This window comes from Symsagittifera roscoffensis, chromosome 1, assembly GCF_963678635.1.
Source record: "Symsagittifera roscoffensis chromosome 1, txSymRosc1.1, whole genome shotgun sequence".
Classification (NCBI taxonomy): Eukaryota; Metazoa; Xenacoelomorpha; order Acoela; family Convolutidae; genus Symsagittifera; species Symsagittifera roscoffensis.
In genome coordinates, this window is record NC_087062.1 from 45,180,295 (window position 1) to 45,205,190 (window position 24,896).

Genomic DNA, 24,896 nt, shown 5'->3' on the forward strand with positions numbered 1-24,896 from the left:
AAACATATCCAAACCATAGAGTTTATAGATTTCAATTAATTCTAATGAAATTTCCAAACTTACATATATTCTGGACAGCAGGCAAAAACCTTGCATTACCAGATACTCTAAGTAGAAATACACCACCTGAACTACTTACACGAAAAACTACCGTTGAAATACCACAAAACATTAAATTCTCTCTCGCAAAAGATGAAACCTCGCCACGATTAGAATGTAAATATGCAAAAAAAAAATGGTCATAGACTAATCACAAATAAACAATCTACAAAGTTTTCCAGTTTATTTAGATTGTCAAAATAACCACTATGAAGTTGATTTACTAGGTACATATTTAAGCCAATTCCTTATTCACATTGCATCAAAAATAATACTCAACAAAAACGAATTAAACAGCAACCACAAAAAAATGATAATTTTCCTTTGATAGAAAAAGAAAGTTTAACTGATACCAAAAATTTATCAGGACCATCACCAAATGATTCAAAATATACAAAAATTCAAGTTTTTAATCTTCATGACCCACTTGACACGATACCCCTAGCAAAACAGGAAGTAGAAAAAAAATTTTCTACCAACAACAGAAAAAGTTACACTAGAATTATTACAAAAATACCAAAATTTTGACCCTGTTATTAGACAACTCAAATCATGGCACAAATATAAAACAAAGCCAGCAAAAGCTGATGCAACAATATTAGGAAACAAAACACTCCTCCGATTCTTTAGAAAATTTAATAATACTACTATAATTGAAAACACAGATCTTTCAGAATATCAAACACCTGATTTTAAAGTACCTTGTCTCCCTTTAAGTATGATGTTAATAGCATTCAATACATCATATACACTGAATAATAAAAGACACTCAGGATCAGAAAAGACATACTCAAACTTTACACAAAATTTTTACTTTCCAAATGCTCCAATTTGAATAAAAGTATTATGCAATGATTGTATAATCTGTCAATTGAACAAACCTTATCCAAATCAATTGCAAATAGCACAAAAACAAGATTTTAAAGGACAAAGTTTTTATTTTAACCATAGAATTTCATTTGACACTAAAGGACCAATTTCACCATCCTCTGAAGGAAGTTCTTATTTTATGGTAATTGTTGATGCATTTACACACTACGTAGCACTCAACCCAGTACGATACTGTAATGCTTATTATGCTTACACAACACTTTACGAACACTGGATAGCTAAATTCGGATTACCCGAAATACTAGTCACAGACAACGGCACTGAATTCATTAATAACGAAATTATCACACTATGTCATTTATATAATATCTCATGCACCTTGGACAAACGGATTAGTTGAAGGTATGAACCGTTCATTACAATAATATCTTAGATATATCGTTAACGGAAATGATACACGATATACCGAATGGTCGGCAGATGTAAAATTATTCCCTTTATCTTATAATTCAGAAATCACAACAACATTAGGAATGTCACCATATGAAATAGTATTTATTCAAAAACCACGAAAACCAATTATGTTCACAGCAAATGCTCACAAAAACGCATAAGGTTATTGTCAATCGTAAAAGACTCAATATGTTACAATCTACCATTACAGACACATGATAAAGATCACTTTCATCATCCACAAGTTTTGAAATTAGCTTCATGCACACATACCGAATGGAGTTTAAACAGAGATAAAAAACACAATGAATATACCAAAAAAGTAGAAAAAAGAAATTGTTAGAAAACAAAAAAAAGTAACCAAATTGATTCACGCTTTACACCAGCAACAGATTTAAAGATCGAAACATTTATTTTAATTCCAAACTTCACTACACAAAAAAGAATCTCGAAAAAATTACAACCACTCCAAAAAGGACCATATCAATTAATTAATAAACCCACTGAAGTACCATACAAACTTACTGACTCCAGTAAAAAAGAAATTGTTCAACATCGCAACAGTCTTTTACCTTATTATCCAAAAGAATATGCACTTCGTGAATTAACTCAAATATATTCTTTCACAGTTTTGAAAATTGTTCAAAACAATCCAGAAACTGAACAAAATCAAAACATCGATAAAAACAAGAATCAAAAACCAATCCAACAAAAAGTGTAGCCCCCCAAACATCTCATACACCAGAAACAACCATACCTCAAAAAGAAAGAAAAAAATAAAAAAAATAACAGAAACGATTTTCTCACAGGATCAGAAAGAGAAATCTGAACATAGAGAATCATCACGACTTAGAAGTCAGCCACGAAAAAATTATAAAACATTCCTTCCACAATCTAAAACATTCAAGAAAGTTGAATTTGAAAAACAACTTCAATTTTAATCAATATTTCCAATTTTTAATCATTTTGAGTTTTTCGTAATAACTTGCTGAAAACACATTTGAACAATACTAGTTTGAAATCAGCCAATATAAATCACTATAATTCATCACCTTATTGACACCAACACGACTTTATTAGCCGATAGATATTAATCCCCAGGCATAACTATAACAATAACTTCAAGACCTCCAGGTCAAAAATAAGCAACCTGCTAAAGATTGACAACTTAAATAAACACTATTTCAATAATACAACCCTCATCTATCAAGTAATACAAAGATCAACAATGTTTTCCCAACTCAGACCTCAAAAACTCCCCAACCAAAAATAGTAAATTAGCCTAAGGAGCAAAAAAACACCTGATCATTTAGCCTAAAGTACAAATATTTCCTGGATGCCCCCAATTATCCAAAAAATAAAAACAAAACCAAGAAGACCTCTCGAGCATCATAAAATAACCCCTCAACAACATTTGACAAAACCCAACCCACATGTCAAAAAGTCAATAAATAATCCGACCACACTTCAAATTAGCCCCAAAAACTTAAAAAAGATTCGTCGAAACGAATCATTTCTTAAATGCTTCTTTCCGCGACAGTCAATAACTTTAAACAGATATTTTTGAACCTTATCATAAAATTTTCTAATGTTCTTATTTTTTTGTAAAATATTTTTAGCTGAAACTTTTAAATCATTAATAATTCTTTTAATAATTTCTTGCAACCTTTTTTAATTTTTTGTTCCCTCTTCAAAATATTTTTCCAACTTTCCAAAATCCTTGATAACCTCCACAGGTACGATAATTTCAAGTCTATTTAAATGTTTCGAACCATCTTCAGTAGAACTGATATTTTTCTACTATTCATAATTTTTCTCACATTTTTAACATCCCTTATAATGACAATGTGCAAAGGTATAAAAAAGGCAGTCATCACTTTCGCTTTAGCAACCATCCTTTTAATTTTTTGCATTGAAGAATACTATAGTAAACAAAAATTTTCTTTATAAAAAAATGAAAACCCAAACATTTATTCAAAATTGCTAATCAACCACCACCACAACAGTCCCCACCAACAACCTCCCAAGAAAACCCAATAACACCAACAACTACCCCTAACCCCCAATCATCAACCCGCATTTCTTTTCAAGACAATCCATACACATTTGAAGAAAGATACGCACGATTATCTGAACCATTAGAAACAGTTGTTCGCCAAGCACCTTTGAGCAAACCACAATAAGAACCGACATATAATCTATATCCCACTCTACAACAATATCTTAATAGAGTAAGACATATTAGTCAAAACCAAAATACACTTGAAATAAATAGACAAATCATACATCCAAGACAAAACAAAAATTTTCAAACCCCAGAGTTCATTTTAATATACCTCAATCACCGACATCAACACCCTCAGACTATTCTAGTAGCACATTACCAGAAACTCCTCCACTTGCTTCACAACAAAGCACTTCAAAAATTCCATCAGATTATTTAGGTTCAACTCCCACATCAGAACAAATTCGAGAAAATCTTTTTAACCCCCAGCATCCACTGAATGCGTACCATATTGCGGCACCTCGAGATAACATTCACGGCACCTCGAGATAACGAATACTCAATCGATTATTATAATCACAATATCATCAGACCTAACCAAGATCAATTTCTTGACGACTATCAATTCGCTAACCCACAATTAACCGAAAAATTCTTTTTTAAAACCCCTTATTTATTCACACTTAGCATACTAGACAAAAAACACGATCAAATTATTTCAGAAGCACTATCTGACATCCAAGCTTACGAATCATTTTATGACAAATTTGAAACTTTTTCACTAACCTTTCATTTCCTTACACCCAAAGAACCTGATTTGCACTGTTCACACGACATCATGTTAAGAACTAAACAGACACACACCTACACTTATCATCGATTCATACAAAATCATTTCAACTTACACAAATCATCACAACAACCCCATCATCGATTTCAATTCATTAACTCCAAATACACATCATTGTTTTTTCTTAATTTCACATATTGTATTAAAAATACCAACCTTCAAGGCATCCTTCGTAATTATGACCCCATCACGCAAATGTATATATTCTGTCCCCTCACTAAAACCTTCAAAGTAGAAGAATCCCGACCACTCATTGTCCCGCATGAATACATTCAATCGATAGAAATACCAATTAGAATTTATCCACAACACTAATTACAATCACAAACTTTACAATCTAATCCAAAACACACCTTATGAATTTTACATTGGCACTGACAAACTAAAAATCATAAAGGAACTCCAATCGCTTTGGCGACTGCTTCAGACTAAAAGTATCATTCGCATTTTAGCAACTACCGCATACCACATCTGATGTCATTCACGATGTTTACCCTCATGGCTTCTTTCCTGACGACTAGGTGAATATGAATTGAATAATTCAAAACTAACTAATTTAAAATACAACTAACCATTCTTTATAAAATGTTTTTTTTCTTTAGCGTTCAAATCACGATCATCTACAAACTAGAAAAAACAAATAAAAATACAGAACTCTTTTACAAATTATAAATTTTTCTTAAAAAACCGCACTGAATGATGCAGTAAAATTGCTTCCTCTCAGTAGTAAATTAATCTATAAATTATTTTCCCCAATGTAGTAAATTTAAATACAATGAAAATCAATTAATAATTCAAAAAGCAGTAAAATTCAACATTTAAGTAATAAATTTTTCCAAGAAGAGAGCAGTACTAACCTTTTATATCACTTCTTTATATTCACTCGCACAAGAATTCTATCCAAACTCGCACAGCTCGCCCACGACCAGTTGTTTTAAATAATGAATTCAAATTTTAACTTTCACTTACAACAACTCAAACATGCGATAACAAGTTTTCAAATTTCTCTTAACCCGGTTTGAAAGGAATTATAAAATAACCCAAACTAACCAACGCAGCTTACTAAACACCGTAAACCACAAACTAACAGCATGACTAAGAGAAGAAAACCCACGGTACCAAAACCGGATTAAACCAGCTTAAGAACTGGATTGTTTTTTCTTTTGAAGACTATTGACAAGTCTAAAAAAAGTAAAACACCAAAAAGTCGCAAGACAAACCCAAACCAAACAATTTGATTTTTAAGAAAAGGACACAACCAAATCAACAAAAGGAAAAAACCAGTAACAATATAACATAAAATCTTAACACAAAACAGGACCCCATAAAAAACCAGCATGTAATCATACCCTCACTCTTGGCCTAACCCACCAGAAGAGGACGTCCTGAGCATGCTTAATAGCCGGCCTAACCCACCGTGATAGAAACACGCTTTGTGACCCACTCCCTATTTTTGACAAGAAGTACTCAAGGGTGAGTAACTCTTAAAAATAACAGAACTAAAATTAAAAGCTTTTGCGATAACAACTAAAAGAAACCATAGCTAAAAAACCGAAATAACAAAAATTTTATAAAATGTAAATCATATAATGCAGTATATAGATCATACACGACCACAAAGACGAGCATCAAGAAACTAGACGACCCCCTCACATTCAATCTACAGAATGGCTTAACATAACCGATATGCCGATCACAATCACAACTCAAAGGGATTTGAAGTACGACTTGACTTCGCAGAAAAGTACTTCAATGAATCAGACCAATGACCGCCTCGATGTTCAAGTATACGTACAGATCCGAGTTACAAGGCATTCCCTCCAAACTCAATCGTCACGCCATTTTCCAGATAAGAACGAAACACAGTCAGTTCTCCGCCGAAGCAGAACGAACAATCATAACAAACCAGTTCAAAATCAGATTGATTTCGTTGGCAGTCACAGTAATTGTTGAATGACAAAACTCATATCGACGAATCTAGCCTCCTGGAGCTTCCTTCTTCAAGAACGGAACAAGAAATGATGCTCGCCAAATACCAACGATCATCATCCATCATCCATTACGGATAGAAGACGAAAGATTCAAAAACTCTGTAAACCCCGGATGGGTGGAACCAGATCTAAACTACAATTTATTATTGGTTATAAATTAGATATTTTATCTCTATAAAATATTTAATACTAAATAATCATACTCCATCAAACTAACAACCCATTTATTTGTAAATGCTGAAATTACTCGTAATTTCAGCACCAGAGAGTTTTGAATTTAACTTAGAACTTAGTTGCCTCTCTCAGAGACCTCGCAATAAACCAGTATACTCTAGATCTATTGAGACTAATTGAGACTAGCAGATATAAGAGTAAGATTAAGATCGGTATTTGACTAAGAAGTTCCGGCCGAAAGTAAGATAGCGTGACGAGCAGACGGTGTACCCTATCTGAAATTACTCTATGAGTTAGACCTAAGAACACAACTCAACGCACGTCAAATTCTGTCTTTTTTGGTCTCTTATATTTAAAAACGAGTCCAAGACATGAACGAGTACAAAGTAGCCGGAGTTTTGGTCATTTTTACTTATTTGTTCTGGAAAAAGTCGAGACCTTCCAAGCTCCTACCAGGACCCTTTTGTTTACCTGTTATTGGAAACCTGCATAATGTGTCGTTCGATTCTAATTTCACCTCTAAAATGCAGAAATTACACAAGAAACATGGTCCGATTATTTCACTCTAGTTTATCGGACTGATTATCTGGGACGTGTGGATTGATTCGTATGAGATGATCCGAGACGTGCTGCACGACTCCCGATTCACGAACCGAGCCATCTTCGGTCTCTTCGAGTTTCTCGGAAACGGGTTCGTTATTTTTTGCATGATGTAAATCAAATAAAACAATATGTTGATTGTATTTTTGAGCGCAATAATATCATTATTAAGGAGAAAAGTTGTTTTAATCCATAGTAATTACTTTCGTTATCGACATTTTATTGTCAATACAAAAATTGTCAAAATAAAATAATTATATGACTATTTTTTGTATTGAAATCGTTATAGAGATGAATTTAAACAAAATATAATCTAATCTGCGTGTTTTAGCTATGGTGTGGCGTTCTCGTCGGGGGAGGTGAGTCGGGCAAAGAGACGACTGGCGTTGACGACTCTGAGACACTTCGGGGTGGGGAAGACAGTGTTCGCACAGGGCATAGAGCAACAGATTGAGATGATGTTGCAGCACATTGAAACACAGAGACACGAAAACAGACCACTTTATCTCCAGGCTAGATTCAACCCAAAAATATCTGCAGCCACTCCCCCCTCCCCCCCCCCCCCAACACACACACACAACCCTAAACAGCTACGATCATTTCGAACTAACTGTGCCAATTTTTACTAACTTTAGAAATGATGACTATCTTTTGCTCACGTAGTCCAGTGTTCTGTATTCATCAAATTTGGCATTTAATTTATGTATCTAATTTGAAACACACCAGTTGGGTGCGCTGAAAGTGTTTTCTCTTTAAGCTATTTTTTCTCCATAATATCCTTCATGAAATTGTGGTCAAAACTAATGGATTTTTTCAATTTTTCTGCATCATGACTTGAAATTCCGCTCAAAATTTTGTACAGTTTTCAAAAAATGAAAAAAAAAATTTAAATTATTTTACCGTTTGGAAGATACCAGTGTAAATGGCGCGACCGCAATATCAAATCGAAAATTTCAAACGGAAAAAATTTTGCTTTTTTCATTTTTTGATTTTTTCATGCTTCTTGATTTTTTGCTTTTTTTGATTTTTTCATGCTTCTTGATTTTTTGCGTTTTTTGATTTTTTCAAGCTTCATGATTTTTTTTGCTTTTTTTTGATTTTTTTGATTTTTTCATGCTTCTTGATTTTTTGCGTTTTTTGATTTTTTCAAGCTTCATGATTTTTTGCATTTTTTGATTTTTTCATGCTTCTTGATTTTTTGCATTTTTTGATTTTTTCATGCTTCTTGATTTTTTCATTTTTCGATTTTGTCATGCTTCTTGGACAGCAATCGACTATCGTTGTTGTTTCTTTGAAGGGAGTTATGGCAATGCCTACAAACAATGTGATCATGAAACTGCTGTTCGACATTTCCAATCAGTTCGATGACCCCCACTTCGTCAGGCACATCTGAGACTGAACAGAGTGTTGCATTTGTTCAACCCCACCCTCCTTATATGGGTGCTACCCTACTGGATAAGCAGACACTTGGCACAGGTTTGTTCACTCATATTTTTAATGTGTTGATGTTAACATAACTTTTCGATTCTTTCCATCCCAAACTCCACCTCCTCCTATCCCCCACCCCCAACAAATCATATCCCTTCCACGTTTTGGCAAAATCACAGTTAGGGAAGCTAGAAATTTTTTTTTCTAGTTTTTAGTCGAGGGGCTATAATGGGAAATATTCAATTTTTTGATGGCGGGGGTGAGTGGAAATCGAACATTTGTCTGCTCAGTTTTGCTCAATTTTATTTTTCATTTTCCGAGAAACAGCTGCAAAATCATAGCAGCGAATCTCGACAGATAAAAAAATAATAAAAAATTTAATTATTAGCTCAAAATACTGCATTAACAGAAAATTCTGTATTAAGAATGATCAGAGCCAGCTTCGACATTAATTTGCCGTCGGGGGCGGATCTAGGATTTTCTCGAGGGGGGGGGGGATTTTCAAAAAAAAAAATTCGAAAACTTTGACGACCTTTTTTTTAGGTCGACCAAATTGATTTTTTTTTGCCGCGCGCTCCCCCTCAAAGTTAGTATATATTGGCGCCAAATGCGCCTTTAGAAAAAATTTAGGGTCGGTTGGCCAAAAATGTATTTCTGAAAAAGTATCAAAGGGGGATCCTTTGGGTCGGCAGGGGGTCGAATCCCTGAGGGGGGGGGGGGGCGTCCGCCCCCCCCGCCCCCTTCCTAAATTCGCCCCTGATTGCCGTCATAGTTTTTAGTATGGCGACCGAAAATTAAACCAGCCGAAATACCAACCGGCCAAAAAATACCTAGGTGTAATATAATAGTTATGAAAACAATTATGTAAGAGTTACAAAAAATATGCAAAATCATTCATATGATGTAACTTTTCGGCTGGGCTTTTTCGGTTGGATTAAACTTCGGGTGGTTCATTTACTCTTGATATTTCTACACTAATGTTTTCAGGCTAAAGAGCTGAAAGAGCTGCGATTTGGTTTTATCAAAGAGATGAAAGAATTCTTCGAGGCTCGGAAGCCGAAAGACAAGAAAGAGTTTCTGACCGAAGAACCGATCTGCGTTGCCGACTATATATGGAGCGACTTGATGCAATATAAAAATGAAGCGTACCCATTTCCAGAACACGATACCCCATTCATTCTCACTGATATGTTCATGGCCGGACAGGAGACGACAACTATGACCCTTTCATGGGCCATATTGCTTATGATGCATCATCCAGATATCCAGGATAAAATCTACGAGGATCTGAAAGCTGAGTTTCCAGATAAGTCACAAATAATACCTTTGAGTGGTTTAAACACCTGTGACTTCACGTGTGCGACAATTCAAGAAGTGCAGCGTGTAACACCCGTGCTTTCCAGCACAATCGATCACACAGCGAGTGAGACGGTCGAGGATTTTCACGGATTTCGAATCCCGAAAGGAACCCGAATGATGCCGAACTTGTCGCCCATCTATCACAACCCGAAACTGTGAAAGTTTCCTGATGATTTCAACCCCGAAAGTTTCCTTGACGACGAAGGATAGTAGCGAAATTTAAGCACCCAAAATATATTAAAGTTTTCATTCCAGAATATTGAAAGAAAAGACATAACATTTTTTCAAGATCATTTTTCACTAATTAAGTTGGTTCTAGAAACTCTTGTAGTTTTTCTAAAATCTTTTTTTTCACACATTATATGGTTTTTGAGACATTTTTGCCTGAAATTTTTGCATCGGAACTTTTTTCAGAATATTTTGAAAGTTAGAATTTTTTGCTGTTTTTTGGGATGATGCTGGCTTTCAGTTACTGCGGTACAAATTATTCGAGAACTATGAAATTTTAACAAGATAACTCTTAAGAATCAGCTTAAATTTTGATTAACCTTCAGGTAAATTCGAAAAGAACATGTACCTGATGCCGTTCCCAGTGGGAACCAGAGCTTGTCCGGGCAAAAACATCGCCAAGATGGAACTGTTTCTGGTATTCGCTAACATATTAAGGAAGTAAAGAGTCACCCCTGCAGGGGGAAAGCTACCAAATATGGCCCCAAATGTTGGATTCGTGAAGGAGCCGGAGTGCTATGAAGTGAATGCGGAACCACGCGACTGAAAGTGAAATATAAAGGATGTCAAATCCGGAAGATATGAACTCAATTAAATTGCATTATTTACTCAGAGTTTTGACCACTTTTAGATTTTGTACCAGAAAACTCCAGTGTAACATTGATTTGTGACACATTTTGTAACCATAGTAACATTGGTTTGTGTTAAAAACAGATAGTCGAATAAATGCTTTTGAAAATTGAATTATTAAAGTCAGTGTAACCAATGAAACTGTTGAGCAATACACTTATTGTTCCAAATATAAATCAGCACCATTACACCATAGCTCAGCTGAAACATTTTGAAACTTAACTCGAAGCTTCCCTCAACTAGGCCTACAACATAATAAAATTTGAGCCTAATACCGCCGCTAGTTTCCGAAATCTGATAGGGCCATTTTCACTTCCGGGGACCGTTATCACTTGCCCCCCGAGGGTCTGAGGGGTCCCGTTTTTTGTATGCCCGGGTCATATCATCTCTAGTATAGGGCATAAACCCGAAGTGGGGGTCTTAGGGGTCTGGGGTTCCAAACTCAAGCTTCCCTCAACTAGGCCTACAACAAACTAAAATTTGAGCCCAATACCGCCGCTAGTTACCGAGTTCTGATAAGGTCATTTTCACTTCCAGGGACCGTTATCACTTGCCCCCCGAGGGTCTGAGGGTTCCCGTTTTTTGTATGCCCGGGTCAAATCATCTCTAGTATCGCATCGCTCCTCTGAATTTCATAACATTAGCTTTCTTAGTTTCGGTTTTTTGTTTTTTTTTTTTTGGAAGGGGGGGGGGGGGGGGGGGGGAGGGTTCGCTGATTTTGTCAAAATTTGTTTTTTTTTCTGGCTTAGGAGGGACGATATCTTCAAAGATTGAACTATTTTGAATTTTGCCCTTTGTTTGCTCTACTACTTAACTTAACGACGAATCAATCTTACGCTCAGGTTACCATAGCATGTAATACAGTAGAATCACCAATTCTACATACTAAAATAAATTAATTGGGTAAAAAATAGATGCTGAATAATCCAAGTTTTTTAGTCAACCTTTTCTTGGCAAGTCCAGTTGTTGTTCAGCTTCTGCTTGTTCTGTTTTTCTTAAAAATAACACTGCCCTCTAGCCTCATGATTCATGAATCGGATGAAGAATCAATGACTTCGTCGTTATTTTGAGCAGATAATTTTTTTGGAACTCGCAAAAGAGCAATTGCCGACTGCGCAACTATAGAGAGACAAATCAGCGCGGATCCGATACTGGAAAACAGCTGCGGTTCTTTGTGCAGCCAGAATGTTTGTAACAAATAAGACAAACTGATGCTGATCATACGAATTACATACACAAGAGAAGGCATCGCAAGTTTGGATCCGGGAATCGCGAGAAACCCCACCGTCGCGTAGCATGCATAGCCCAGGAGGGCTAAGAATCTATTAGGAATAGTGTAAAAGTATTATTGTTTGTTCATTTAACCTCTGATCTTTACTGATCGTTGACCTTTAAGTTGTTAATTTATACACCTGCCAAAAGCGCAACGGCTTTTGGTAGACTCAGAATTGGCCACTATCTTTTATGATACGTAACAAACAAAACCGAAACCAATTCAATCGTTTAAACCTCTCTTACTTTAGTTAGCATCACCGTCTTTTATTTAGTATTAAATAAAAGCCTACTGTTTTAGTAGGAATCATAATCATCCGTATTCTTAATCTATTCTTAGCTTAAGTACACTCCTATACAACTACGAGTGGTATCCTAATTTTTTAACATGGCGCAGTCTAACGAATCGAATCTACGTGGATTAGAGTTTTTTTGGAACAACTCATCAAACGAAAATCAACATGACTGGGAACGGTGGGCGGAAAAGTTTCAATTGACAATTATTGCGAAAGACTCCGTAGACATCGAAGATGTAATTAACCCACCGAAAAGAAACGAACTAATTTACCCTACGGCAGAACCACCGGACCCATCCGAGGATCAGGCCCGTCGGGCCGAAAAAGAGGAACATCACAGAGTAGCAGTACAAAATTATAACGAAGAATTAAGAAGGAGAAGGGCGGAAGATAACGCTAAATTTAACGGACTTCAAATCGGAGACGTTGACAAGAAGCTAAAATCACAGTTATACCTAGCACTCGGAAAAGAAGGACAGAAATGCTTCTCTCATAAAAATCCTGGCAAAAGAATTCTGGATATCAATTTCGCAGAATTTTGGGAACTATTAAAAACTACTTTCACGATCACTACAAACCTAACATACGAAAGGTTTAAATTTTTTGGCCGAAGACAGAAAGAACATGAGTCCTTAGAAAAATTCCATGAAATTCTTTCAGAACTAGCAAAAAATTGTAAACTGGGGGAACTCGAGTCAGAACTAGTAAGAGACAATTTCATCACAAACATGAGAAATGTCGAGATCCAAAAGAAACTATGTATAGAATATTTGACCCCAGAAAACGTACTATCTTACGTACAAGTTCATGAAAAAGGTACTAAAATCCATCAACAGTATCTAAAATTCCCAACTTACAACCCAGGACCAAGACCACAATACGTGAAGAACGAACCAACCCTAAATATCGTCGAAAATAACAAATGCCGCAATTGCGGTCAACAATTCAAAAAAGGACACCTATCCACATGCCCGGCTAGAGATAGAAACTGCAATACGTGCGGACGGAAAGGACATTTTGCCAAACACTGTAGGAGTTCAGCAAAAACACAAACTAACATCGTTGATCAGAGTCGTGTACCCCAAGAAAACGAAAATATCCGGACCAACCCGCAGGAAAATCCCGAATTTGAGGTTAACTTAGATGACTTCCTAGTTCTAGCCGTTGACACAGATAATCAAATAAATGCCGTAGAAGACAAAATAGAGCGTGGAGTGAGAACAGTATTTAACCACGAAGGATTAGAATTGAAAAAGACACTAAAAGTATCTCTGGGAAATTTCAACCCTTACTACACCGAGGTTCAAATTGACTCCGCAAGTCCAGTTTCCTTCTTGAAAAAAGACCTACTACATGAATTGAAGATACGAGATAGATTTTTAAAGCTAGAACCTGTGGACGAAATAACAAAGAAAGCATACCAGGGCTTCGGGAGTACGATCAATATCATTGGAAGAGTTCGAGTGAAAATCCAATCGAAAGGATGGGAGGCTAATGACCAAAAACTTTTTATCACTGAAGGGGCTGAAAGAAATCTACTAGGAAACGACATCTTACCGAATTTGGGCATTGTAGTATTTCAGAAACAACCTCCACCCAACGGGTTAAAGTCACGGGAAGATCAGAAAGTATCACCCATTGGGATAAACGTCAATCAAATAAAATTCGCATCGGACAACCAACAGGATCAAAACCAAGAGACACCATCTCAAAGTGAGTTTAAATTATACATATCAAAGCACTTTTCAGACCTCATAAAAAGGACTGGTAGATCAAAAAACTACGTAGTTAATACTTATTTTAACGAACCGATAAAACCGATACAGGTAAAAGGGAAACGTATCCCGATCCATCTTCTCCCCAAAGTCAAACTATGTATCGACCAATTATTAAGAGACGGACACATCGAAAAACTATCTAGATGCTCTGAAGATTGTTTTATTTCCCCCATCGTGATTACAGCAAAAAGGGACGGATCAATCAAACTAGCATTGAACTCAAAACTACTAAACAAACAGATATTTCGCAATAGATATCAAATGCCGAATCTATTTGAACTAATTGACAACGTAGCAGTTACTATTAGCGGCCACGATCAAAGAAACATCTGGTTTTCATCGATAGATTTAAAATACGCCTACAGCCAAATACCGCTTTCTAAAAAGGCAAGCAATCAGTGTAATTTTAACATTGTGGGGGGAGAAGTAACGGGTTCATACCGTTTCAAAACCGGATTCTACGGACTAGGCGATATGCCTAATGAATTTCAACGAATAATGGACCGTTTGACGGAAAAACTACCAAATACTCATTGTTATCTTGACGACATCCTAATCGCCACCGTGGGTAGCGAGGAAGAACATAAAAAGCTAGTCATTAATGTGTTAAAAACGCTAGATGACGAGGGACTAGCCATAAAATGGGAAAAATGCACATTTTTAACCCACAACATAGAATGGTTGGGATTCAGAATCGACGCAAAAGGGACGACACCATTAATACATAAATCTGACGCAATTAGAAATCTAAAAGAACCAAATTGCATCAAAGATATCAGATCATTAATGGGATCGATTAACCAATTTAATAAGTTTATACCAAACCTAGCGTCCCTATCAACACCGTTCAGAGAACTTATGCAAAAAAATAAACCATTTAAGTGGTCCTCAGTACATACGGAAGCGTTTGAAAAAATCAAGAACGAAATTTGTAATACGGTGACGAACCACCATTTCGATGTAAAACTGAACACTCGGGTGAAATGCGATGCCTCACATTTAGGACTGGGCGCGTCCATCGAACAAGACCATCGGGGGAATTGGAAGACAGTAGCGTTTGCTAGCAGATTTTTGAATATTGCCGAATTAAAATACAGCACTAATGAACTCGAACTACTGGGATTAGTGTGGGCACTAGATCATTTTAAAAATTATCTACTGGGTAAACAATTCTCAATTTTAACAGACCACAAAGCTCTAATAGGAGCACTGAAAGACGATAAATACACCAAAACGGCCCAATCACGTCTCACCCGTTGGGCGGATAAACTTTTACCGTTCGACTTTACTGTAGAACATCTACCCGGTAAAGATATGGGATTTGTTGATTATATATCCCGACACCCATCGGGTGAACCCGTACCAGTTTCTCTGGATGACGAAAAGTTTGTTATCGCTTCAGTAAATCAGATTAGTACGCTCCTAGGTTTTGATCATCTAATGCCAAAAAATTCGTGGGCGCAAATAAGAAATAAATTCTCTCAACATTTCTTAGCACATGACGTCACTTCCTGTAATACGATTGGCCAGTCAACAGATCATATGACCAGTCAAGAAATAGAACGTGAGAATCGAATTGCTAATGCCGCTGAAACTTTCCAAGCGATAGCTAACTATTCAAATATTTCAGTGTGTCAAAATTCTCACTCGCGAACAGAACAGTGTGACTCATCTTGCAAATTAAACGATTTTTTTAACGAATTTCAACATCTTGAAAGAAATGGCAGAACAAATTGAATTTAACCAACAAAAAGAACTTACTACTAAAGAAAACACGGACGTTTTAACACCAACTACTAGTAACCCGTCGGATAATCCCGAGAAAAGATCACCTAGTAAAAAGAAAACAGTTAACATATTCCCTTTCTCTTGGCCGGAAATATTTGATTCAAAATTTATGTCCCTCTTATCAAAACAAGATCTAGTTCTGAAAAAGATAATCAAAGCAATCGAGGAAGACCGAAAACAGGATATTCTACAACTGGGAAACTACTACAAATCATATTTAAATAATTTACATGTCAGTGGAGGATGTCTTTATCTTGACAACCGATTAGTAATCCCAGCATGCCTAAGATCGACTATGCTCAACAGACTTCACGAAGCTCACCCCGGCCAGTTCGCAATGAAAAGTCTGGCAACTCAATACATCTGGTGGCCGAAAATTTACCGTGAAATCCAAGTCCACGGCGAGAACTGTATTGAGTGCGTGAAAGCAGGTAAAAACTTGAAACCTCTTATAAAACACAATACCCTAGGGGAACTCCCAATGGTCGTAGAGCCAAACCAAGAAATGGAATTAGACTTCGCCGGTCCGTTACCTTTAGTATGGGGAACAAAAAAATACATATTGGTGTGTGTTGACAGATTTTCAAAATTCCCATCAGCTCAAATAACATCCAGCACATCGGCCAAATCTATAATAAACTTCCTTAGTAAATACATTGCTTTACACGGGATACCTAGAACCATTAGAACAGATCAAGGATCTGGTTTTATCTCCAAGGAAGTTAGAGAATTCTGCCACGATCACAACATAAATGTGATATTTAGCCCAGTGGGTGATCATAGAGCTACCGGACTAGTGGAACGTCTAATCAGGACCATTAAGGAAAGACTCCTGGTTATGGCACAAGAACGTCCAAAACCTTCACTAGAATCTGCACTCCTGAAAATAATAAAATGCTTAAGAACAGTAACCCAGCAGTCGCTTAACTGCTCTCCTTTCGAAGCACATTTTGGTAGATCCCCTAACACCATCTGGCATAATTTGGTCAAATCACCCTCTTCGAATAACCTTGATTGGAATAAAACTTTGTTATGTCTAGATAAGGGCAAAAAACTAATGAGCCGAGAGCGAAGACACGACTGGGACGCCCCCGACGATATAGAAGACGGAGATGTTGATGAAAACTCATCATCCTCGGAGGATATCTCAAATGCTGTGAGATATGTACCAACCAGTGCTGGATCCCCAGTAAAAGTGCTCTCCCGGTCAGAAAAAAGAGATGCCTTGGGCATAAAGGACTCAATTCTGAACAACCCGTCGGGTAAGACCATTGTTTATCGAAAAATCAAGGATAGAACAAAAAATGAACCATACTATAGAGTACTCAAGGACGAAATCGTAAGGGAATCAGATCACACTGTGACTCTAAAAAATGGAAAAATAATACGTAAATCTGATTTAGCCATTAAAAGACAGTGCACTCAGAAGAAACCAAGTCCAAGAAAACGAAACCAACTGGTTAGATTTTATGCGACTAAAGGATTGAGGAAAACTGCAAAACCACCAAGAAATGTCGGATTTAAAAGCTCAACAACAACCCAAAAGAAAAGAAATCTTCAGTGGAAATTTGAAGAGCTGGATATTGCGAGACGAAACGCGGCCATGAACAGCTCGAGGGAAACTCTTCTTAGAGAGGAAGAAGACCAGAGAAAGAGACTGAGAACCCCGATAGGCCTCGAAAGTGACCAAGAATCTTGCCCGTCGGGCAAAGCCGACCTTCATAAAAGTCGTTTAAATGAACCCGGAGTGATGATCGAACCACATGAAGAGATTTCAGACGACAACGATAGCGACTTAATTTCACTAAAAGACCTCAAGAATAAAACATTACTCGAAGCTACAAAATCAGACGAACACATAATCTCCGAACGAACAGATCCTAAGCTTGAAATATCAGACCACGTTGATCAGAAGGTCGATTTAGATCCGATTCCTTTGATCGACTTAGATTCTGGCGATAATGAAAGAGACTCACAAGCGATCCCACAGTTGATTCGCTTGGACACTATGGAGGAGGCCAATAAAGCGTGTATAGAAATGCCGTTTCTCCCAGAGAATCCCGGAGGAGAGTTTTCCAAGTCTGCTGAAGAACCAATCGCCATGGCGGGGACGGAATCCAAACAAATACACCCTGAACGTACCACGAAAACACAGAAATTGTCCGGTACCGCTAAAAGAAAGGCGTCATCACCAATGAAATCACCACCCGCGAAAAAATTGCCAGAAATTTATACACGTCAGAACACCAGACCTATGCGAACTAGGCAGCCCCCAAGGTGCTAGGTGAGAGAGTGTTCACCAGTGTAGTTGATTTAACTGATGAAGATCGTGATGCTCCAGAATTTGGTTCACCTAATTTAGTCCCAGCATGTTCAACGTTAGAAGCAACTACCGTAGAAATGGAAAGCCATCATGTCGACCTAGTAGACCTGACAACATTAACACCGCCTTCATCATCGCGTCCTACTATAGTTCACTTGCGGGAAGAAAACTATGCGTACCCAAGTGACCCGAAGCCCTCGAAAACAGATGACCAAAAGACTCCCGAAAAGAAAGTCAAATTTAGTCCTGATGTCTGTTCCACGAAATTCAACCCATCGGGCCTATCTTATGAAACCTCAACTTCTACATTTGTCCCCATTGTACCTGACCCAGACTGGCTGAACACCTCTTCTATCATTTCGGCGATAGAACTCCTTGGACGGCCAATGACGCTGGAGGAGTTAAGGAGATGGACAATAAACAAGGCAGCAAATCGGGAAACTAATTAGATGTATGAGCTCCAATCCAGATGTTATCATAAACATTCTTGAACTCTCAAAAACTTCTTTACAAAACTTTTAGTATCTTTAGTATCTTGTGTATTGCCGAATGCTATTAACATTCCATTGCTATAGAGTCATACAAACTTCCAGTGCTGTCATATTAAGCCAATAAGTTGATTGGTCACACTTGTAACCCTGCTTTAGCCATATAATTTCGCCAAAATGTCGGTAAAATTCTTTTCACCCATTGGGCGCTACCACCGGATAACCATTAGATTTATCCATCCTAGTATTACCCACTTATTTTGACTATTCTAAGGATAACTCGCTGCCTACCTTACTGCTCAATTTACCCTGGTGCTATTCCAGTTTCTTGCTCGCCCATAGTAACCAGTCTATATTTATTTCACCCGACGAGAACATACTATTCGATCTAAGGTGGTTTGTTTTTGAATTTTTGTTATTGCGGATGAACATGCTTACCGGCCCACCGGGTCCGTTCATCGGTCTTTCCCGGACCGTACACCCGCTCTTTCGACCTGATAACCGTGTAAATTTACTTAGTATCAATACACTTTCTTGGTCCTCGGTGCTTTACCAAGTCTGTGCTCCTACTGTTCTAGATCCACTATCGGGGGTCCTAGACAATGCGCCTACTTAGTCATTCATTCTAGCGCTTATTTACTTTTGTTTTGTTCTCCTCTTGTGAGGCGAAAGGGATAGATTATAGATAAATTTTGCGGGGAATGTAAAAGTATTATTGTTTGTTCATTTAACCTCTGATCTTTACTGATCGTTGACCTTTAAGTTGTTAATTTATACACCTGCCAAAAGCGCAACGGCTTTTGGTAGACTCAGAATTGGCCACTATCTTTTATGATACGTAACAAACAAAACCGAAACCAATTCAATCTTTTAAACCTCTCTTACTTTAGTTAGCATCACCGTCTTTTATTTAGTATTAAATAAAAGCCTACTGTTTTAGTAGGAATCATAATCATCCGTATTCTTAATCTATTCTTAGCTTAAGTACACTCCTATACAACTACGAGTGGTATCCTAATTTTTTAACAAATAGATCGTGAGCTCAAGGTAAATCCTTCCTTAAACAAAGAGGGTAGGGGCAAGACACAACATCCTGTGAATGATGCACAAACTAATAGACATGCATCAACTTCTGGCCATTTTTGCATGTTGACATAAAAGAAGGAGCCAGCAAAACCAGATCCTGTTGCCAGTAAAACACCCACAATTTGCTCCCAGATAACTGCATCGTTTTGTCTGTTCTCAGCTTGGCTGATGCAAATAAGCCCGGCTAAACCAATCAGAGAAGAGAGGATCGTGGACAAATGAGGAGCCGTCTTCAGGAGTATAGATTCGAGAACTAAACTAAATGCAAATCCGGAAAAATAACTGACGGCTGTTGCGTCTCCAACTGTAATGTAGTCTAGTGAAATAAAGTAGAAAAAATTGAGAAATCCGGCGCAAAAAAAGCCGTTCAAGAAATCTTTGAGCAACTTTGCCTTAGAAATGGGCTTTTTTTCTCGGGCGAAAAACCCAATTAAACCCGAAAGGACCCCAAAAACTCCAGTTGCGAAAGTTGCGACATTTCCTCCAAGGCCCGAATGCTGAACAATTGCCCCAGAAGCGGCAATTGAAACTGCTGCTAAGAAACTGAGGGTAATTCCCTGGGCTTTATTTTGAAGGTCTCTGTTGCTGATTTTACAGGGCATAACTGACAGTACAGTATACGTAAAGAACTCGAGTTTATACTTTTAAAACGAATTCATCTCTAAGAAAAGTCGTAAAGTGAACACACCAAGCTGAGAGACGTAAGAATGAACGTTTGTTTTGAGTGAAGTAAAAGTGAACAAAAAATATCGAACGGCTGCGTGTCCCTTGGCAGAAGACTCTCAGTGCATACTGGTCCAAGCGATTACAACTCTTAAATTTAACCAAGTTTTTAAGCAAAATAATTTGAACCACTAACCATTTCATGTCGAGTCGCATGTCCAGGTGAGGCCCGGGTTGAACTTGCTTTGCATTTCAAAAATATATGATAAGTCTTTCAGTTTTTGCCACGTCTCACTTAGTTATGCTGCAGTTTTGCCCCAGCAGTGAATTAACAATGTTTATCCGTGATTACAAAGTACAATGATGATTCATTAATTTTCAGAAAAATATTTCATAGCCGGGGCATTAAAGGCAGCACCCTAAGATGAGCAGCAACGCTTAAGTTTGGAACGTCTGCGAGTGTGATATAATTCGCACCTCATAAGAACTTCGAATTACACTTTCAGCATCACAAGTAAAATGTTCGAATCGCGAGTTAGTTTATCCAGAATAAAGCCAAACTGGCAAACTTAAACCCTTCAAAGTTATTCAAAAAACGATCAGAGGCAAATTATCTCTTGCATTTAGTGGAGTGCTACAAATTTAATTTAAAAAGAATTGCAGCAGACAGGGGCGGATCTAGGATTTTCTCGAAGGGGTGTATTTTCAAAAAAATTTAGAAAATTTTGTCGAACTTCTTTTATTTTTTTATTGATTTTCCTAGCTCTCCTAAAGCACTACAAAGACCCTGTTTTGGCCACCAAAATTTCTGCGCTGCCAGTAAAATTTTGAAAAACAGGCCAAAAAATGCGTTTTTAGGCACTTTTTGGAAAATTTTGACCAAAAAATTGCGTTTTTTCGGCCCGCCTTCAGAAAATTTTTAGGGTCCGTTACAAAAAATGGATATCTCAAAATAGTACAAACGGGGGACCCTTTGGGTCGGCAGGGGGTCGAATCCCTGAGGGGGCCGTCCGCGGTCCCCCTAAACCCGATGGCGATCCTTACCATGTCCAAGCATTTTAATACTCTTCAAAATCTGGTTTTACAGACCAGATGAAGATCGAAGACATTTATGAAGAGGCGGTCAGTTTTCTAAAAAAACTTTTTTTTGCTGTTTATCTTTCAGCATAAAGATAATCCGACCCACACCCCCCGTCCCCTAAATTTGCCCCTGACCGTAAACGGCTATGCTCGAACTACGCCGTCACTATGCTCGAAATTTGAAATATCTAAAATTTTTAACAAGTTAGTTTTTTCTGTATCGAAACTTTTTCTCGAAGTTATGATTTTTTCGGAAGTCGAAGTTGACTGTTTTTGCCCGTAAGCGCCAATTGTTTTGAGTTTATTCTTTTGCTAAATTTTTTCTGCAATTAAAAAAAAATTCAAACAAAATTTTAAAAGTTACAAAAAAGTATTTATTTTGAATGAAAAAAGCTCAAGCTGAGAAAACAGCGTAATTTAATGAAAAAGAAACACAAGTTGACATGAAGCTAGCTTTTTTTTACTTTTTCTGAAGATGAGACTTATTCCTGTGAATTCTCAGAAAATCGCTTCCTTGCTGAAACATTACGAGGCCAAACTGTGCTTTCTCTGCATTGTAAGCGGAACCCGCAACAGGCCAAAATCAGATTTGTCGCGGAATCCGCAACATTGCTACTTTTCTTTGATCTTCTATGCTGTTTTGGTTTCCACAAACAAATACCTAAATTATTGTACCGCTCAAAATCGCTTGAAAAATAGGCGAATACGCGGAATCCGCAACTGTATTTGCGGAATCCAGAACAGTTTGTGAAATCCACAAGCAAATGATAAAACATCTGTATCGTTAAATTGAGTGGTTGCGGAATCCGCAACTGTAAGTGGAATCCGCAAATTGTAAGTGGAATCCGCATTGTGTTTGTGTATTCCCTTTACATACATTGATATGTGTAGTAGCCTTTAAAATTAGATCTTTTAAATACATGATTTGATTTCACTAGAATAGAATTTTACAAGAATAGAAATTTACTAAAATAGATCAGTTTTTGAGATTAATGGAATCCCAATTACAGACCAGTATTTGGGATCGATGAAATCCCAAATATTGAATAATTCGACGATTTGCTATGCGTTGGGTTTCTATTCACTCTCAAGCAAATGACTCCAAATAATGGATATATTCTGCATTTATTCCACATTATTCCAGTTTTTGGGATTTTTTTGTGACCAGTATTTGGGATCGATGGAATCCCAAATACTGACCTAATTTGGCGTTATGCTGTGAGTTGTGTTTCCATACACTCTCAACCCAATGACAGCAATTACTGCATTTATTCGGCGTTATGCTTCCAAAATCAGTGTTTGGGGTTGACGCAATCCCAAATACAGACCTAATTTGTCGACATGCTGTGTGTTCCATACACTCTCAACTCAATGACTCCAAATATTGAAGTTGTTCGGTGGTGTGTTTCCAATATACTAAAAAATGACATCCACCGATTTAGGTAACCAATGTTTTAAGACTTGTTTGTGGATTCCACTGACAATGGTTACGTCTTTGCTTTTAAATTCCGCATTGCGAGAGATAAGAATTACAGCTCAGCTTTTAATTGTTCATATGCAAGTTCAGTATTGAACAACATTCGGAATCCACATACAGTTTGCGGAATCCACTTACATTTGCGGCTTCTGCTTACATTTTGCGGAACCCACTTACAGTTGCCGAATCCAGAACAACTAGCTAGGTTTGCTTGTTGCGGAATCCGCAACAATGTAAAATTCGCCCGGAAGATACATATCGACGGAAGACAAAACTAAGTCTTAAGACGACTGGCTAACGTCTAAACAGTTTGGCTAACGTTTGCATGCTTTTCACCGTCTCTACCATGCCAGTACTTTTCGGTGGTCTTTCTAACATCGGGTCGACAAAAACGTTACTGCTTTCGGCTTCGGTCAAAACACTCAATTTAACTAGATTACATGCAGAAATAGTGAGCTCATGGCTGGGTCTCAGTATCCCCAGACCACGAGGTCACTCCTAAAAACAGGGCTACTACTTATTATATTACTATTGTTTTTGTTCAGTGGATAAAAATCATCATCTCCATCGAAGATGGATCAACCCTTTCCCCCAACTGCTAGCTTCTCATCCTTATCAAAATGAATCTAGATGTTAATTAAAGTCAAATCAGGACATGACAAGAAGCTAAAAGTTTATGTAACAGTCTAAAAGTTTCAGTTCCTTTATCCTTCCGTATTGATGAATCCGCTGGATCAAGCTTGTTAATCCTGATTTCTTCTTAATCCGGAAGGCCGTCTTTCACCCTTCACCGTTGTTCGCAACGGCCTTGCAACTATTGTAGCGGCACAATAGTTGCAACTCGGAGTGTTCTCTGTTACTCTGTAACTCGTTGTCGTTTTCCAATCTCGATTTCGTAGTTGTTGTTAGCGCAGCTAATGTTGTTCTGTTTTTCTTTCTTGTTCTAGCCAAAATGGCCATTTCTGACGTTTCTCAGAAATATGACGTCATAATTAGAATTTTTGAAATTTTAAAATACCAGAATATTCCAGTCCTCACCGTTTGGCCAATCGTTCCAATAACCCTCTTAATTCTTAATAATCACCAATCCGGAAGGCTCGCTGCTAAAAATTCGAATTCTGCAGAGATTGCATTTTTCACATTCTGGTCGAATGTCACATACTCCCCGGACAGTCCGGTCAATGTCCTCATTGAATCACGCAATGTTCGTAAAATGGTTACAGTGTCATCGAATAGAATTTACAAAATGCACGAAATTACTTTTATCCACGTCACATCGACTCACTGCAGAATATAAATGGCATCATACTACATCACTATAGCCTTCAAATTCTCTCATTAATCTGCACATTGAGGATATGACTTAAGATAAAACATATTTTCTGACTTCCAATGTCAATGTCCCGATTAAAACTTTTTCTCTTAGATTTAAAAGGTGTTGGCTTGCAGGACAGTCCTGCCAACCAACAAGCTAAAGTTATCCTACTACGCTTTTCCCTTCGGAAATCTTGCTTGTTATTGTCCTGAATATTAAAACTAAGAAACTCTGTGGTTAGAAAGAACAATGAAACAATCTCCCTCCTCGAGAGATTACTCAAGCCTTCCATGTCACCACAAAGTGATCAGTTCTCCTAGCTGATTAAAAACAGTCATGCAGGCTGGAATATTTAAATATACTCCTTCACTTAAGCCTTCCTAAATAAATAGTAAGTGAATTTTTCTTCATCACTCCTTTGTTTTCTTCTTTTTTCGTCGTTTAGAAGTTCTAAAACTTCTAAATTCTTCTAATTTCATCTCTTTTTTCATCTTGTCTTTCGGTCATCCGTCAATGTTCCATTTCTTCCTCCTGTGATACTGACTCTGCACTCTCAGTTTCCGTATCTTGTAACACGTCGTTAGCTATCCTGACGCTGCTGGAAGCCGTCCTCCAACACTTCTGCTCTTCCACCCTCTGTTTACAACAAGGTAGGGGATCCATGTTAGATTCTCTGTTCCTG

At 37.4% G+C, this 24,896-nt stretch overlaps 1 protein-coding gene across 1 annotated transcript; it reads left to right on the forward strand.

Annotated features, from left to right (window-relative positions):
• Positions 1-7,017: 7,017 nt before the first annotated feature.
• On the forward strand, positions 7,018-10,463 carry LOC134857531 (cytochrome P450 2J4-like). The gene is made up of 4 exons (XM_063873738.1): positions 7,018-7,094; positions 7,335-7,515; positions 9,419-9,854; positions 10,345-10,463. Exons 1-4 carry the CDS (start codon positions 7,018-7,020, stop codon positions 10,461-10,463), a joined length of 813 nt encoding a protein of 270 aa, XP_063729808.1.
• Positions 10,464-24,896: the final 14,433 nt, after the last annotated feature.

Bases quoted from the DNA above. Each gene is read 5' to 3' on its own strand.
- LOC134857531 (XM_063873738.1), top strand. From the start codon at position 7,018: ATGATCCGAGACGTGCTGCACGACTCCCGATTCACGAACCGAGCCATC. The intron at 7,095-7,334 runs GTTCGTTATTTT...TGCGTGTTTTAG, and splicing joins TTCGAGTTTCTCGGAAACGG to CTATGGTGTGGCGTTCTCGT. The intron at 9,855-10,344 runs GTGAGACGGTCG...ATTAACCTTCAG, and splicing joins CACAATCGATCACACAGCGA to GTAAATTCGAAAAGAACATG.